The sequence below is a fragment of the Triturus cristatus genome, chromosome 5_1 (assembly GCF_964204655.1).
Source record: "Triturus cristatus chromosome 5_1, aTriCri1.1, whole genome shotgun sequence".
Classification (NCBI taxonomy): Eukaryota; Metazoa; Chordata; class Amphibia; order Caudata; family Salamandridae; genus Triturus; species Triturus cristatus.
The window spans coordinates 399,745,540-399,763,996 of record NC_140587.1 but is presented as its reverse complement, the minus strand read 5'-3'; the positions used below and the strand labels follow the sequence as shown (position 1 = coordinate 399,763,996).

The following is an 18,457-nucleotide window of genomic DNA, read 5'->3' as shown; positions in this document are numbered from 1 at the left end:
ACACACACCCCCTAGCACCATGGCGCTAAGCTGTGTGCGTGGAGAACAGCAGCTGTAATCAGCGCCGGCGCAAGGGAAAGGGGAGGAGAGAGCCATATCTGAGGATATGGCGCTCTACTGCTCCCACTATGTTGCGCAGCGCTGCGTGACTTTTTTGTAAATCTCCCCCCTGGTTTTTTATTTTCTCCCAAAGCCCCACCCTCCCGCCGGCCCCGCCAATCCTCCACAACGCCGGCAGCTTGTGCACCCACTTTTTGCTTTGGTGGATCCAAGATGCAACATTGAGTTACTTGCCCCTTCAACCTATAATCCTCTCTTCAGGCTCCCTAAAGTTTATCAAATTTTCCGGGCACGGCCCATGCCGGTATAGAACACTCTTTCTGCCTCCAAGCACAAGTCCATCCCTGAGATCAAGTTCTTTGGTAATCATGATCCAATAATTACCAATACTGGAGCATTCCCAGAGAGTATGTAAGAATGTGCCCTCAGCTGACCCACTCTTTGCCTTATTGTGGTTCATCCCTGTCTTACCAAAATACCTTGAGCGGGAACAGGACTTCGCTCAAGGCCGACTGCTCGAGCAGGATCGCAAATGGCCCTGCAACTTAGAGCAGGAGCGTAATACATTTTTAAACAGCAACTTTTTCTTATGTTCAGGGAAGAAGAGCTTTGCGCCTCCCGCAGCCAGTCACCTTTGGGTGCATGAAAGGACATTTATTGTAGGACTATGGCTGGATCCTCCCACGGGGGCGTGGCCTGGCGCCGATGGAGTACGGAGCTTTGGTCCATGCTCCTGCCAGTGATCCCCCATCCGGTGCCATCCTGACACAATCAAGGGGTCCTGAAGCAGAAAAAATAACCGCCATAACTCCCACGGAACAGCGGACACACACAGTCAGACATCGGGGGTTGACAAAAAGCAGTGAGGGGTTAAAAGAATCAGCAAAGTAGAACTGCGAGGGAAGGCAAGATGGCGCCCGCGGCAGCACGATGGACCTGACACGGAGCCCCTGAGACAGAGAGAAACGGCGGTCGCCAAAGCGCGAGCTACCAGTGAGGTGCAACAAGCAACCCGGAGCACTCGGAAGCTAGAGTGCAGGGAGAGCATTGGGAGTCTCCGGTCAAAGAAACGGCGGTGGCCAGAGCCGCGATAGGAGCCTAACAGCAGAGCCCCGGGAGGAAATACACAGGTGCGGGGGCTGGCAGATAGGTAAGAGGCCGCTACAAGAGATAGCTCCTGAGGCACGGCGAGTGGGAACCCCCTACCCTGGGAGAGGGAGTTTGCGTATTAGGGGGTCAGGATCTGCTTTCAGACAATAGGTCCGGCATCCGACTGACAGAGTGGCGAGGACGGTGGCTGGGACCAATCGACCAGCAGGAGAGTGATGAAAGCAGCTGATGCTTAAATGAGCTATTCGGAGAGACGTTGGCTCACCACTGAGGACGGAAGACCTGTGCGAGACTGGTGTGCGAGCAGGGTCCAGGTGACTCTGGACGCCACTTCGGATGATGTGGAATAGAGTCCGCAACTACACGGCCCATGGAGAGATGCCCTGGAGCCACTCCAGTCGTGGAGTGTGGCATTTGTTGCTACACCCTCAGGAAGGAGAAAATGGCCAATTCCAAAGACTGCTGACAGTCATAGGCAATGCGGATAACTTTGTTTAAAGTGCGCATAAACCTTTCTGCTTCGCCGTTCGCTTGCGGCCATCTTGGGGTTATCTTTTTGTGGGTTATGTCTAGAGACAACAGATAATTGGCTATTTCGTGTCCCTGGAACGGAGGGCCATTATGGGTCCAAATCTCTTGTATGAGCCCATGAGTGGCCATCAGCTTCTCCAACTTTGGGATAACCTCACTTGCCATTAGCGACTGCAAAATTTCTATCTCAGGGTATTTGGAGTGGTCATCTATCAGCACGAAGGTAGGTCTCCCATCCGGAAGACTCCCAAAATCCAAACTGACGCACGCCCAGGGGCGGTCAGGTAGAGGTTCCGTGATTATTGAAGCTGGCGAGCTGCTTTCCCCTTTGGCATGACCTACCTGCCTCCTCTACTTTCTCGTCCATCAGGGGAAACCACACTTTTGTCCTCAGGCGGGTCTTGGTTTTCAACATTCCTTGGTGACCCACATGTGCCAATTGGATCACCTGGTTGGTCAGTGCTGAGGGTATCACCAGGCGGTGACCTCGAATTAGGCATCCAGTGGAGTTCCTGCCGGGCATTGTACAGACTTTCCATGATCCTTCTCGCCTCCGTGGTGAGGACTTTCCAGTCACTCCTTGCACTTTGCCACCAGCCATGCTTCAGGATATCTATGGCCCGCTGGAGGCACTCATCCCGTCTGGTTTCTTCCCCTAACACCTTCATGGACAATGGAATAGGGCACGATCTGGCAGTAATGTATCAGACATATTCCGCTATGTCCTCGGCCTCATCCTCTTCTTCCGGGGTAGCTGCCCTGGGGTGCCGGGAAAGATAGTCGGCCGGATTCTGTGCTCCGGGATGATATTCCACGCGGCAGTTGTACCCCTGCAGTTGCAGCATCCACTTTTCGATGCGTGGGGGCGGTTTGGATGCGGTTGCAGCAAATAGTGAGAGAAGCAGCTTATGGTCCGTGGCCACAACAAAAGGATGTCCATATACGTACAAGTGGAAATGGCAACATCCTCAGTAGATGGCTATGGCTTCCTTTTCTATTTGGGAATATCGCTGCTCAGTGTATGTCAATGACCGACTAGCGAAAGCCACCAGGGCCCAGTCCTCCTCTACCTTGCTCCGCTGCCGTAAGACCCCTCCAAGACCCTTCGGTCCAGCATCAACCGCAACCATAGTCAGCTTCTGAGGGTCGAAGAAAGCCAGGGTTGTGTTGGCAGACAGGCCATCCTTGACTGCTTGAAACGCTGTGTCCTGCTCATGACCCCAGACCCATGGGACAGATCCTTTTGTAAGCTCTCGGAGGGGCTGGGTCAGGGTGGTTAGGTCCCAGATAAATTGGCCACAATAGTTGCCCATGCCCAAGAAGCTTCGTACTTTGGTGACGATGGTGGGGGCAGGGGCCAATTTATTGTTACGCACCTTGTCCGGATCGGGATTCACACCTGAGGCTGAGAATACATAGCCAAAAAACTGGATTTGTTGTTTGAGGAATTCGCACTTGTCTCGATGGAGAGTGAGACCAGATTCCTGTATCCTCTGAAGTACCTGCGTCAGTCTGGTATTGTGTTCTGCAATGGTCCTGGCATAGATGAGAATGTCATCACTGACTTTCACTACCCCTGGAAGATCCATTAGCAATTCATGGATTACATTCTGAAAAACTTCCGCTGCGCTCGACACTCCAAAACTCAGGCAGATGTACCTCCTCAGGCCAAGTGGGTGGAAAAGGTTGTGATGTAGCGTGACTCTTTGTCCAACTGGTGATAACCTGACCGGAGGTCGAGCTTAGAGAACCAGCATGCTCCGCTCAATTCCCCAATCAGATCATCAATCGTGGGAGTGAGGTGTCTTTCTCTTTTTATTGAATCATTAGGTAACCTCATGTCCACGCAGATCAGCACCTCACCCGGTTGCTTGGGCTTTCGAGTGACCACGATGGGTGATACCCAGGGGGTGGGACCTCTCAATGATGCCAGCCAATTCCAGCTTGGATAGTTCTTTTCCTACTAGTGGCCTTAGGTGAAAGGCAACGGGCCTGTGGCTTAGGGCTACTGGCTGAACAGTGGGGTCGATGTGTAGATGTACCTCCTTTCCTCGCAACTTCCCAATTCCGTTAAATACGTCTGGAAATTCAGCTAGGATGTGTCGTACTGTCTCCTGGTGAATCCCAAAAGCAAATGTAACAACTCCCAGATCTTCGGCAACCTGATAGCATGCCCTGTCCATCTTCTGCTACGTAGACCTGTGACTTTATGGATTTAGAGCCATGCGAGATTGTCGCCTTGAATTTTCCGTGCATTGTCTTATCCATATGTGAAGAGACTGATTGCTGTGTTGTTCAGCACTGGAGTCGGCTTCATCACCTTGTAGAGTTTTGATGACATGATGTTGATGGTGGCCCCCGTATCTAGGACTGCGGTGATGTCATGCTCTTCCACTCAGATTTGACATTGTGGCAGCCGCCGAGATATCCGAGTCACCGTTCCAATCATGTATGTGGTATGGACCACATGCTCTTCTCTGTTATCATCGTCCATGTCACTATTCCCACTTTGCGCTTCTGGGATGAGATGGACTCCTGGCCGAAGTCGTCAGTTCCTTCTCGATTGGCACACTCGTTCGAAATGGTTAAACTTTCCACACCCAATGCACTTCTTTCCTCGTGACGAACAGTCCAGTGCCCGGTGTGGGCTTCCGCCACAGTACCCGCAGCTTGTAGGCTTCCCCGATTCTTTTCAGCATGATGTGGCTGCTGGGTGTGCTATTACCGCGTTGACGGGTTCTACCTTTATCGGGGTATCTAGGGCTGCCTCCATGTGGGCTGCTCGTGCCCGTGACAGTTTCTTGGTTCTCCCTAGATTTAGGATGTCGGCAAGGGGCTGCCCCGATTCCTCCAATATTCGCTCTCTGAATGTTTTGGAGGCGCAGCCCTGTATGATGTGGCCTCTATTTTCTTCCACCTCATCAGCAAACCCACAGGTGCTTGCTAAGTCCTTTAGCCGGGTGTGGAATACATCAATAGACTCATCTGCCTGTAGGTGCGTCTGGCGAAAAACAAATTGTTCGTAGTCTTGGTTCGCCATGGGCTCAAAGCGCGCCGACAGGGCACCAATCAGTGTAAGGTGAGTCTTGAGGGCCAGTTCATGCTGCAACTTGCCGATCTTTCCCCCCTAATTGCAGCAGCATGGCCATCTTCTGGTCATTGTGCACCACAGTGGCTTCAAAGAACAGGAGCAGCCTCTCCACCCATTCCTTCCATTTGGGGGCCTGGGCAGAGGGAGGGCCCTCCACTATGTAGGGTTCAATGGGCAGAATTGCAGACATGGTGCAGCCAACCTTTGAAATGCAACCGGAGGACCACTCCCACTGCACCTGTGTCAAAGGAGGAGCTGTTCTGTCTTCCTGTAAAAACACACTACCAGTGAGCTGCTGGCAGCCCGCCTCTGGATCCAGTGTGATGGGGAAGGTATAAAGACCAGTCTCTAAGGGTCTCGTGTCACTCGTAGAGGCTCACCTCTTGGCTGGCTGCTGGCACACTGTAAACCACAACATTCTACTTGAACGGCTGACTAACATGGAGATAGGAAAGATGGCACTCACTTGGTTTCAGTCCTTCCTGAAGGACCGCTTCTACCAAGTCTTTGAGGGAACATCTAGGTCCAATCAGTGGCCTCTTAACTGCGGGGTCCCGCAAGGTTCCTCGTTGAGCCCCACCCTTTTTAATGCCTACATGGCCCCTCTAGCCGAGATAGTGCTTACTTTCGGCATTAAAATTATCACTTACGCAGACGACCCCCAATTGGTGGTCGCACTTAACAACCCTGAAGGCTCATCTGGGGTCCTAGGCTTATGTCTCGAGGCAGTTGCCCAATGGATGAGCCAGTCTCTCCTCAAATTAAATGGGGAGAAGACAGAGCTTATGTTCCTAGGGAAGACCCCCTCGCCCTCCTCCTCTTTTGTCTGGCCACCATGTCTTGGTCCTATGCCCATTCCCAAGCAACAGATCAAAAGTCTAGGCGTGTGGCTGGATAGCTCCCTCTGTTTTAATCATCCAACCACTAAGCTCTCGGCCACATGTTTTTGTCTGTTGCGAATGCTCAGGAAAATCCTACCCCTACTCCCGTTTCAAGCCAGGAGAATCATGGTACAAGCCATGATTCTATCCCGCCTGGATTACGGGAACGCACTCTACCTGGGCGCCCCTCAGTCCACCCTAAATAGACTTCAGGTGATTCAAAACTGCGCAGCGCGTCACCTGTTACAGATTCCCCGTAGACAGTCAGCTAAGCCTGCCTTAATAAATCTACACTGGTTGCCCATCCGAGCCAGGGTCCAGTTCAAAGCCATGTGCCTCACTCATAAGGCCATATGGAAGTACGGCTCCCATATTATTCAATCTTTAGTCACTCCCTATCAACCCACCAGGATTCTTCGGTCCAGTGCCACTTTCCTTGCTACGCCTTTGAAAGTCCGGAGAGCTAGGTGGGGCGGACGCTCCTTCACTCTAAATGCCTCCAACCTCTGGAACACCCTCCCGTACACGCTCCGTAGTGAACCCAACATTTTGATCTTCCGTAAACCCCTCAAGACTCATCTGTTCCTCTCAGCATTTCAGTGATACCCTTTCTCTTTTGTGCTCTCCGTGTCCGCAAGCGCTAGGAGGCCTCCGGGTAGCTACGCGCTATACAAATATAACTTCATTTATTCATTCATTCACACTGACAGTGGAGTCTTGCACCTCCCCCACTTCCTGGGCAGCGTCTCTGGGGCTCTGTGATACATGCTATTACCAGCCTCCACCAGGGACCGACGAGCAGGCTGATGGCTCCGCCTTCCTAGGGAGTACTAAGCCTGTGCAACCGGGTCACTCAGGGACTTATTGAAGCATTTGTTGTATGCAGGGGCCGATGCGCACATGCGAGCTCCCGCTCTGAGGCACGAGTACCGCGTGCGTTGTGGCAGCACCGCGGCTGCCACGGAGAGAACATGGGATGTGGCCGCCCACCGTCGTCAGCGATCTCACGTCCACGCTTTACACAAGCCGCAGGTACGTTGGCCTGAGGTATATACGCGGTTGGCCTAGCGCGGAGCTGTAGACATAAAATACCCAGAGGCAGCATTTGGTGGTATGAGAGCTCACGCGTATGCGCGACACTGGCGTCACATCCACACTGGCTCCTTTTTATTAATTGCCACACATGACCTCCCAAATACACCACTGAGCACACAGGCTCGGAGGTGTGCACTAACACCACCCCATACCACTACCAACATTAGACCTAACTCGAGTCGCACCTATTACGTCATAGGGGCCGACACTACAGCGTCTAGGTTTACATTTTCTGACTGAGTAATAATTCGGCCCTTAGTGTGTTCTGAAAATATGGTGGCATGTTGAAGTAGATCAAACTTCTGTTTATTACAGCACTTAGAAAAATACATATACAATATAAAGTTAACTGTTTGGGGCGTGGCCAAGATGGCGGACGGCTGATACGTGTTTCTGAGTCTCTCAGCTCCCAGTCGCCGAACCTGGCCGCCAAACGCCATGGAATGCAGTGGTGGAGCATGCAGCTAGATCCCGAAGCTCGGCTGAGGGACTGGTGAGGTCCGGGAACCGCATGGGGGCACCCCTTTTGCCCTAAAAGCTGGAGCAGAGGCGCTGCCTGTAAATTGGGCTTGGTGAACCGAGCACCTGCGGGGAGTGCGGGCCGCGATACGCCCATCTGATAATGGGGCTGATTGGGCTCTGCCTCTCTGGTGGGCTGACAGGAGGACAGAGCAGACTCGTGTGGAGCAGGGGCAGGAAGGAGGAGCACGATAGAGGAGCAACCGGGGCTGCCTTCAACGACGACCAGCGCCCCGCAGCATCGGACGAGCAAGTGCAGAGACCTAGTACGCGAGCCCTGAGGGAGAAGACAGGGCAGTGGCTCGCCAGAAGGACCCCCAGTATTTGGGACCCCGATGGACCGGCCCCCCGGTGGTGGGACCCCGATAGGCTGGGCCCCCTGGTGAAAGCCAGTGCTGGCAACAGTGGAGGGCACACCGCGATGCCAGGAAGTGGTGGTTGGCCCGAGACTTGCCCCTTTTGAATGCGTGGAATGACCGGGCCTGTTGCTGTCAGAGACGAAACCCGCCCCCCCCCCTCTTTGCACCAGTTGGGTGGGAAGTGGAGCGAAATTAGAGAGCCCACGGGGGCGGGGGAGCAGGGGCTGCTGCTCGTGGAGCGGCTCCGAGGGCAGTAGACCATTGGACTTGACCCGGGCCCCATGGGAGGCGGTGTAACACCGGCAAGAGGAGGTGCAACAGTGAATAGCTGCCTCTCGCCTCCATAGGGGAACTGAGACAGGTCTGGTGAAGAGATGGGAGAAACAGAGAGACTTTCAGCCATCGGTGTGCATCCCTGAGGCCCCACAGCACAGTTCGTGGCCAGCACGTTCCCTCCACCCCCCGGGATAGGACACGACCCCTGCAGGCCTGACCCTCAACTCTGGAAGCACACACTGCGCTTGAACCCAGGGTCACGGCAGGCCCCTCCTGCGTGCTCAGCACATGCTTGGTCGGATTCCTGGAAACCAAAGATTAGCAGGACTGAGCCTACAAAACAGAGAGCCCGTCAGACGCAGGGGAGGCTGTTAGTGGAGACTGCATACTGTGAGTGAGTGGACAGCACTTTCAGGGCCCTTCTACGGTGGCCTGCGCCACATTTCCAGGCTCCCTGCAAGGGGGTAGCTGACAGAATATCATTAATCAGCCCACCGCCGGACACCTCCCTCAGCGTGATTATGGCTGCAGCCAGGGGGAAGAAGGACCACACCCTTAAGGACATGCTCCTTAAGACGATGGGGGGCTCGGGCGGCAAAGCGTCCACAGTGGCACCTGACGGACCAGTCAGCTCCGAAACGTCAAATGAGCTGATTACACGACCATACTTGGAGTCACTATTTACCTCCCTTCCGGAGGACCTGCAATCTTTCCGGAAGGAGGTCTCCCTTGAACTGAAAGACACCCGGCGCGATCTAGATGGGCTAGGTGAGAGGGTTTCCACATTAGAAGACCACAAAGCGAGCAGGGATGCGGAGATAGAACAGCTTCAGCAAGAAATACTCCACCTAAAAGACCAGCACTCGGACCTCCAGGCCCCCTCAGAGGACCTGGAGAACAGATCGCACCAGAACAACATCCGCATCCGTTGGGTTTCCTGAGGAAGCGGGGTTTCCGACATCACTTCCTACGATCAGGACTCATTCAGACACATCTTAGGGGCCCCCTCAGAGACAGTCATCTGGCTCGACAGAACGCACTGAGTGGGCCCGAGACGTTTGACTAAAGCCCCACGGTCAGATATCCTTACGTGTGTGCACAAATTCCCGCTGAAAGAAACAATTCTCTAGAAGTCAACATCCCCTCCAATATCATGGATATCACCCAGTCCTGTGCCAAGTTCTGGCTGCCTCCACTCTTCAGATTTCCGCCTCCTCACCACGCACTTCCGTGCGTCAGGAGTGCGCTACTCATGGGGACATCCCTTCTGCCTAATATTTCGGCAGGATGGGAAGCTTCAACAACTCAGATCACTGGAAGAGGCATGACGGACATTGGGCCTGAACAGAGACTCATCTGAGACAGAGAGGGGTGATGGAGGGGAGCCGAACGGAGCTGGGGGCTCGCCGGGGGCACTTTGCCCGGACCCTGAAACTATAGCAAAAGAGAAACGGGCGGTAATAGACCCACTATCCAGATCAGCTTCAAGGCCTGAATCTCCCTGAATGCTCTCGGGAACCTGCAGCCGCTTGCTTTGCATTCCCACTCTGCACCATTGCTGCTCAATCTCTGTCTTATTAGCATTGTTTGATCACAGGGCGTGTTCCTATATTATATTGTTGTTCTATGTTATGGGTTTAGATACCCAAATGTTTTTTTCTTTGGTTTGACCTGGTACCTACCAACATAAGCCCTTGATCTTCCTTCCCCCAAACGCACAACACCGCAAACGTAAGCCTCCCTGTTGGGTACAAGATGACCTCTATATATCCTCCCTTTTTGACGCCTTATGACAGATTATCTGAAGGTCTTTACTTTGAAAGTTAAAGGCCCTAACCATCCCCTGAAGCATAGGTCTATATTATCCTATCTCGAGCACTAGGGGGCCCACATTTGTTTGCTCCAGGAGACTCATCTCCTGCAGAGGGAATGAGATAGGCTCCGTTCCAGGTACTTCCCACACCATTTTTTTTCATCACTCCAGAATAAGACAGCGGGAGTGGCCATTTTGATCTCCCGGCACTTTAAAGGGGAAAATACTGTTTAAAGAGGCTGAACTAAGGGGGGAGACTGTTGGCTTACACACTACAACTGGGTTCCAGAACCCTTACCATAGCAATGGCATACTCACCTAACGACGGACTGGAGAATTAACTAAAACACGCAATGACAGAGACCATGGGCACTCTGAGTCGTGTGGTCCTGGTGTGGGGGTGGGACCTGAACCTTGTTTTTGACAATGACATGGACAGATCTGCTCAGAGACGGGTCAAATAGGTGCATTTTCCAGGAGGGGGCTGGGGGCTGGACTTGCTGAAGGAAATGGGCTTAGTTGACCTCTGGAGGAATACCCATGCACAAACCCGAGACTATACATTCTACTCCTTTGCACACAGAACATATGCTAGGTTGGACTACTTCCTGGGCACAAGCGATCTACTTCCTAACATACGAATTACTAGCCCCTGGAAACACACCTACGAAATCCCCAGGTCAAAAGCGATGGGAATCTGAGATAGGACGGGAGCTATCTTCAAAAGAATGGGAAGATATTTACTAGCGCATCAGACACACAGCCCGTAATACTGCAGGCATCGAAATGGCCACTAAAATAGTTACCTATTGGTATCTCAACCCTTCCAATCACCCGGAGTGTACAAATTCGTTCCCGCGACATAGCCCAATTGTTGGCGCCAATGCAGAGCCACGGTTACACTTCTCCACACTCTATGGGATTGCTCGAAGCTAGCTACATACTAACGGAATTCCGCGAGCTAACATGCCCCAAGTATTTACGCCTACTTCGATTAACAGATGTTAACACTACACTGGCGGACGGCCATTGAAAAGGGAACGTGGAGTGAGATTGGGGGCTCCTCTTTATCGCATTGTATCACTCTAATCAAGTCACCAGGTCCGGGGAAGAGGGAGTCTTCTGGGGTTAAAAACAATTGTATTCAGTGCAACTGGTGGCTCCACCATCAACCGTTTTAGATCTGTTCAACGAAAAAATTCAATAAAGAAATTTAAACCATAAAGTTACCTGTTTGATGTAAAACGTCAGTGAATTAATCTACTGAGGCATAAACTGTTACTTAATGACTCACAAAAATGGATAAACAGAACGTGTTGTTCTGTGCTTTGGAAGCAACCATCTAAATTTTGGTTACACGGTCTACTGAAACTAGCAGTATAATGCAGAACAACATTTCTGTACCCCTCCGCTGCAGTGCCCAAAGTAATTGTTTTATGCATGATTGCTACCATCCTCTTAATACAAGACCTGTGTAGGATTTTACAGCATCACATTCCTATTAAGCAATCAAATTAGCACAAAACCTGTAATCCGTATTACATAGCAAACATTGTGATATTTTTAATTAATCTAATTTCTAAGGCTGTTTTGAAGGCTAATAAAGATGTCTTTTCTTTTTCCCCAATGACAGTGGAAGGGCTTTGTGAGGGAATCAGCTCCGGACTAGTGGATGTGGCCGTCTGGGTTGGCACTTGTTCAGATTACCCACGAGGAGATGCCTCCACCGGATGGAACTCAGTCTCACGCATAATCATTGAAGAACTTCCAAAGTAAAAAAAAAAGTTCAAAGTAAAAGACAGAAGAGTAACGCTGTTTTTTAAAAACAAAAACAAAAAAAACCAGAAAGTACATCATACCCGTCATAAATGTTACATATTTCTACCATTGTCACCATGTAGATATTACAATAAATTGATTTACAGGTGCGCTGGTATCAGCTAAACTGTTGTTTACATACTGCACATTATAGTAGTGTAAAGATACATACACTCTGACTGACTGGTTTCACACTTAGTAGAAACCTTCTAATAAATACTGTCCACAGACATTAGAGATGAAAATGTCACAGCATTTAAAATGCATGAGACCTTTGTATAAAATGTGCCAGACGACCCTAGCTTGCATTAACTAGAACTGAATTTACTGAGAACGATTGTTTTTATTTCTTACTTAGACAAAGCACGGAAGCATGACGAGTACATATTCGTATACAAATATTGTTTAGTGATATTGTTTTATTGATGTCAAACATCTGAGACAAAATAAATCAACTGGTACTGTTTTTACAAAGTTGGTGGAGTTAATGAACACTTTCGCTCCAATTTGTTTTTTTTACAATAAATAAAACGTCTTTAAAAAAAGGTAAATAATTCATTGAGTATTCATGTTGCCAATAAGCACAATGCTTACAAAATAATTCATAATGTGTACAAGTTAAAGATCTCAAAACAGAAATAAGTGCATCCAAGGCGAGTATGTAATATACAAGGAAGGCACAAGAGGTTCTTGTAAACAGATAAAGGAGTGAAATCGTTTATGTTTAGGAAGACGAGACAGCCTCCTGCAATAACCTACATGCATGTTCGGCACCCAAGGTTGTAAACTCTAATGTTGGTAGCTAGTATTCTTTTTATTACAGTACAGCGCAGTAAAAGAAATAAAGATAAACCCTGCCCATGGCAGAATGATATGAAGGCTGGTTCTCGTTGGGGTATATTAAAGCTACGCTCAGTGCTAGGAAAGCAAGTGTTTGGAATGCAAGCTGGTGGTGACTTACCATGGAGTCCATCTTTGGCAGAACTCTGGTAAGCTTGGACACCAGCGCTGTTACTGCCCGGGGAATGTTACGGCCTAGCCTTGCAGCAATCGAAGCATGCATAGCAGGAACGCCATTTAAAATGCATTTTATATGTTACACATCTGTTTACATTCCCGTTGAAGCCTGGTGGGGAATGAAATATATATATATATGCTGTCCATTAAGAGAGGCTTTTATTTGCGACAATGTAAGTCCTATATTTGGTGTTGCAGTTTATTTTTATTTTAGTTTAGTCAAAGCGAAGTAGTGTGCTTTTAACACGAGAAACCTGCCCAGTATATTGTAAATCCAATACAGTTAAGAAAGTCCTACTCTTTGGCCATTAATGACGTTAGAACAATGACCCAGAGTTCCTATATTACTGGATGTAATTGCATGTTTTTATTAATATCATGATGCTAAATATTAAGATAAAACAACCACTGTAGCCCTGTTTTCGAATATCACACACATCTGAAGGCGCCATACCCTGCTTCTTACGACTCTCTCACTGATTCCAACCAGCAGCACAAGGCTTGGAGGGACGGCTGACCCTGCAAATATGGGGCTGGGATTAGTTCAGGCAAAAGTTCCCAAGTGCTGGGTGGGCCCTCACGTACTACTGGACAGCAAAGAAGTTCACTTTGACTCCACCGTGAAAAGAAAAGGTGCAATGCCATGAGCACATGAGAGAAAAGGCTGTCTGCTGCAAAATAAATATGCAAAGAATTTCTCCAGTAGCTATCTCAGTGTGCGAAGGTTGGATAACCCAGATATGTAAGATAAATGTCACCAGAAAATGACGCTGCATTCTTTTTTTTCAACAAAATATATTAAAATCTTGTGCATACTAAGAAAACACATATTTAAAATCCAGATTTTACAAAAGGGAAAGAGCACCGAATAAGATCAGAAACGATACCTTGTGACACAGCCATCGGTATTAAAATAATCTCCCTGCTCACATACACCTTAACAAGTCAAACAAATATGGCATACATATTCAAGTCAAATAATCGCAGTTTTATAGCAACAATTATTTGTAAAGCACAGTGGACTTCCATCAATAAAAGGCCAACAAACCTTCTGAGTTCAGGTCTGTAATTAATGATTACCCAGACCAGTATATCAGTAATCATGTAGGGGTGAGCAACTAAAATACTGGAACAGTAAATGTGCCTCCTTCCTATTCATCACCATCTCACACTTTTCCACTTCTTGCCCAAAGCATTTTCTATTTTTGCACAAGCTGCAAAATTCTGTAACTAAATAATGATTTTCTTTGGGGGGGGGGCAGGGGGTGGGAGGGGGAGGAGGAGGAGGCTTCAACAACTCCCCGCCCCTTTACTCATTTAACTTAAATTGCATTTGTTCGAAGTTATCGTGGACACTCTATCCCTAAAACCAAGATTCCAGGTGTGGGGCCCTAAAACTTCAGTGGTCCTTTCCTAAGAGCGGTAACTATTAGCCTAACTCAAAGGTCTTGGCTACTGGTTAAAAGATGACCCGAGCCTAGAACATGGAGTACTTTTGTGTTAACAGTGACAGCAAGAAACGTGTTGTACCATGAATTAAATCTATGAGGTGTACGTTCTGGGTCAACTCAAGGCTTGAATGAACTATGCCAAACGCAGAATAACATGCCTTCAGAAGCTGCACCTGCATGTAGAAAATCAAAATGTGTTTCTATGATCAACTGAAGTGCATGTAAGTGACCTTTACCTGCTTTAAAACATGAAACATCTGGCACGCGTTCACATGGCTTTACCCTCTCTTCTGCACTTAAACCAGGGTCATTCAGTTCAATTATGAGCGACCCATGGTCACGTGAGAAGGTCATTTATGCTGCTACATCACTTGGGACCACTTTCCTGAGTAACAGTACTGTATGGTTTCCTTTATCGAAAACATAAGACGTACTGCTTTAAAGTTCTGCTTTTCTACTACCTGTTAGAGTCTGTGGCACCTGGAGGTCATTCACTTTGCAATGTTCTGTAAATAAGCCTTTCACAGACTCCAATGACATGGGGCATTTACAAGATACAGGTTTCCTAAGATGAGGACTGAAGGGCTACATTGGACTACCGCAGACTCACTACTCGGCTCACCATGGCCATCCAAGTTGATATCTTAAGATGAGCAACTCAACTGTATTTGAAAAAAAAACCCACTAATTTTACTTTCACCCCCATGCAAAGACCCAGTTTAACAATATGTGGGGTTTTGAACCAGGATACCTATTAGGCAGCAAATGCACTAACGAAAGACAAGTAATTTATCTGTAGGTGCGTGAATGCTTAAAAAAAAAAAAATCAAAAGAAACTCATCAAAAATATACCACACGTCCATGCTACTACAATCTTCTACAACAAAATGGCTAGGATTCACTGCACTTACGCTTCAAACAGGACATGCATTAATGACAGAACAATTATCAAGGCGATTCCACATATGCAATCATCAGAACAACAATAGGAAAAATAAACAATTTAAATGGTAGTCCAATAGGAGTTACATGTGTAAAGTGTAACAGGTGTATAGATTCCGAGTTTCCAGTGAATCTATGTGCAATGTCTACATTTACACTTGTAGCTCTATTTACAATGTCTGAATGTGAGCTATTTTTGGCAACTTTGAAAGGTTTGGGTGGTGAAATAATTCTCATGTTATGTCGTCCTCCATAATAGCTCCTCGACGCAGCTGTTGAATCGTCCAGGCAGCGGCGATCTGTGACCCATCCTCTTATGCTGGCATCCTCAGATGAAGCCTTCATTTGCTTTCCTTTTTAATCGCAAGCAAGAAATGGGACACTTTCTCATACATGACAAAAGTAATGCAGCACGCAGGAGTCACTCGAAGCACATTAGCGAGGATTCCTTTGTAAAATCCACGAACTCCTTCTTTCCTTTGGAGAGAAATAAACAGAAGAACACCTCAATGTATATTAAAAGACAACAAAAAGACAATTCACAATAAATACAGTACTTTGCTGCAAAAGTCTGCGATCTTCCCAGCACAGCTTGTCAAACATTGTGTTAAACCTTCTTGATCTGAGAGTCCGAGAGAGAAGCTGTTCTGGTATCAAAGGCTGAAGTGGCCTCCATGGGGACTCTGCTACTCTCAGTTCTTGGACTCGATCCCATCATTACCTTTGTGAGAGACCACCAACCTCGTGGAAGGACCAGAAACTGCTTAAAACAGAAAGTGTGTAACATTATCATACAAGCGTAAGTGTGTCATACACAGCACGTCCCCTTTCCTAGTGCGTCTGCACACCATCACCCATGTATTGTCATGGTACCTGCCCAGTCACAAATCTCCTCACCAGAGAACGCCAAAGCTCAGGGACTAATCCTACCGTATCAAGAACTATCTATAGGATCATTAAAGATAAACAGAGGAGACACTTCACCTGCCAAATGGTGGCATGCTTCATCACTGGTGCTCTTCTCACGCAGGTAGATCAATGACACCTTGGTGGGCTCAATTGAATCCAGGAGTTCATATATGTACTTCTCTGTACAGTTGTGGAGGTACAATTTAGAGTGAAAATCATTATGGGATTACCCTAAATTTCTTTATTTGACGGGACCCATAGCATGATAAAAATTGACTCGTGAGTGGAAAGCCAATGGTTCCGGCATCTCTAATTTCCCAACATTTTTCAGCTGAATTTAAAAAATGCCCCATCACTCACTCGGCCTACTTCAGGGCTCTTAGACCTCCTTAGCTACCATCTCAAATTCTAAAGATGTGTGTGAAAAGGAGGCATAAAGCTTTCCTAGCTGATTAGTGATGCAAACCTTTTATATGTTTTTATTTTTTTCAAGCCCCATCGGGTTAGAGGGAGGAGACTCTTCCCTGAAGTCACACTTATGCCAAGGGAGTATTGTTGATGGTCAATACCTATTTTTGTTTTTTTAAACATTTTTATTGAATTATGCTTACAACATTGCTGGTAATATTTTACATTGATAAATCTTGCATCGTACATTTTATAGGGTAGCCTGCGAGGTGTTACAAGATGTTGGCTTCGTTCAGTTCCCAATGAATCATACATCAGTTGCCCGTCTCCTGCTCCCAGGTCGCCCATGAGGCTCTGTGTGAGGCTGTGCGAATTAGTCACTGAGGTCTGAGTCCTCCGGTGGAGGGGTGCAAATATTGCCTCTAAACGCATTCCACTTGCCCCATACCCGTGCCCACTTCCGAGGACACCTCCTGTGAATAAAAACCGCCCTCTCTGCCACCATCACCCTATCCAGGTCGTGACACCAGTGTTGATGAAGAGGGGTATTGGCCACCCCCCAGTGTTGTGTGATGTTTTGCTTAGCCATTGTGATCCCCAGGGTCGCCCAAGCCTGCGCTGCGTGATTGAGGTCGGTGGGCTCCCAAATATTAAGAAGGCACCTCCGAGGTTCTGGGGGGACCCCAAAACCGCAGACCTAGGTGATCGTATCCATGACTGTTTCCCAGTAGCGTTCAATAGTGGGACAGTCCCATAGCGTGTGGCAAAAGGTGCCCAGCATCCCACAGCCCCGCAAGCACAAGGGTGTTTCTGTCCGTCCTATCTTGTGAAGCATTGTCCTAGTGTAATAGGTTCTGTGCAATATTTTCAACTGGACAAGTTGCAACCTGTGCGGAATCGCCACCTCCCGCGGGGATGCTAAGACCTCCTGCCAGTCTTGGTCATCCATGTCACCCAGTTCTATCTGCCATTTCTCTCGCAGGGAGCATGTGGGATCTTTCTGGTTGTATAACAACTTGCGGTATGTGAGAGAGATCGCTTTCTTTGTAAGGCAGTCAGTCAGGAGGCGGTCTTCAAGCGGCGAAGACTCTGGGAGATCGGTACCTTGGGGTATTGCTGTGGTGAGTGTGTGCTTGATTTGCAAATATCAGAACTGTTCCGAGTCTGCCATTCGGTATGTTGTGCGCAACTGGGCAAATGTCACCATCTCTCCCCTTTTCCACAGGTCCCCTACCCTAGAGAGTCCAATTACGTCCCATTTAGTGAAACCTTTACTATTACGGAGCATGCCCAGTCTCGGGGTGTCCCAGAGTGGTGTTTGTTGGGTGAGGACTCCCTCCCAGCCGAGCGCGCGTTGCGCCGCGAACCAAGTGAGTACTGTGTGCGCGGTGAGGCCGATCAGTGTGCGGTACTTGGCCTTTTTGTAAAAGGAGCTCAAGAGACCATCCGTGCCGAGAGCTTGTCTGTCCCGTCGCAGGGCTGGCTCCTCTTGCGGGGCGTGCAGCCACTGGTTTATTAGGTCTCGCCAGAGCATGCGCTACTCTGCAAGACATTTAGTAAGGGGCTTTTCAAAGAGCTACCAGTGGCTTTTGCTGGCCTCAAGCTTGCGTTCACAGGCGCGTGCACGCAGCCGCCATCTGCCTCCCTTCCAGGGTGATCATGAATGCGCGCGCTCCACTCGCGTGCCTTTGCGCGCAGCCGCCATCTGCCTCCCTTCCAGCGCGATCACTAATGCGCGCGCACCACTCGCGTGCATTTGCGCGCAGCCGCCATCTGCCTCCCTTGCAGTACGATCACTAATGATCACTCACTTTCGCGTCTTCTGTTTCAGCACTCCAAATGAGTACTTGTGTTTTGCCCTCTGCCTCCGTCCTTGTCTTCTCCATTCCTACCCGCTTACTTCCCCCACCCACCCTTCGTGTTGCAATCACCCTCTTCTTGCTTGATCTCTCCTGCGCCCCATGGCTCTTAGCTCCTTCTAATGTGCTTTCCTTTGGCTTTCCAAAACCCCTCACGCCCTTCCCTGTGTTGTACTAGACAACCCAAGTGAGCTCACCAGACAAGCTGTGTTGCGCCTCGCTCCACCTCTGTCTTGCTCGCCCCTCCCCAGAGCGTGTCTCGCGGCTGCGCGTCATGTAAGTGGGCTTGGTACATCAGTCACATCTTCTGCTGAATCT

The 18,457-nt window shown here is 48.9% G+C and overlaps 2 protein-coding genes across 2 annotated transcripts in view; one reads left to right on the top strand and one right to left on the bottom strand.

Annotated features, from left to right (window-relative positions):
* Positions 1-12,107, top strand: part of CTHRC1 (collagen triple helix repeat containing 1) — a 146,051-nt gene extending 133,944 nt beyond the window's left edge. Inside the window, exon 4 of the mRNA XM_085605124.1 lies at positions 11,369-12,107. Within this exon, the coding sequence (XP_085461250.1) occupies positions 11,369-11,511 (143 nt within the window). The 3' untranslated portion in view covers positions 11,512-12,107. The remainder of the gene's footprint in view (positions 1-11,368) is intronic.
* SLC25A32 (solute carrier family 25 member 32) overlaps positions 11,958-18,457 on the bottom strand; it is a 242,507-nt gene continuing 236,007 nt past the window's right edge. The window contains exon 8 of the mRNA XM_085605123.1: positions 11,958-15,440. Coding sequence (XP_085461249.1) covers positions 15,305-15,440 — 136 coding nt within the window. The 3' untranslated portion in view covers positions 11,958-15,304. The remainder of the gene's footprint in view (positions 15,441-18,457) is intronic.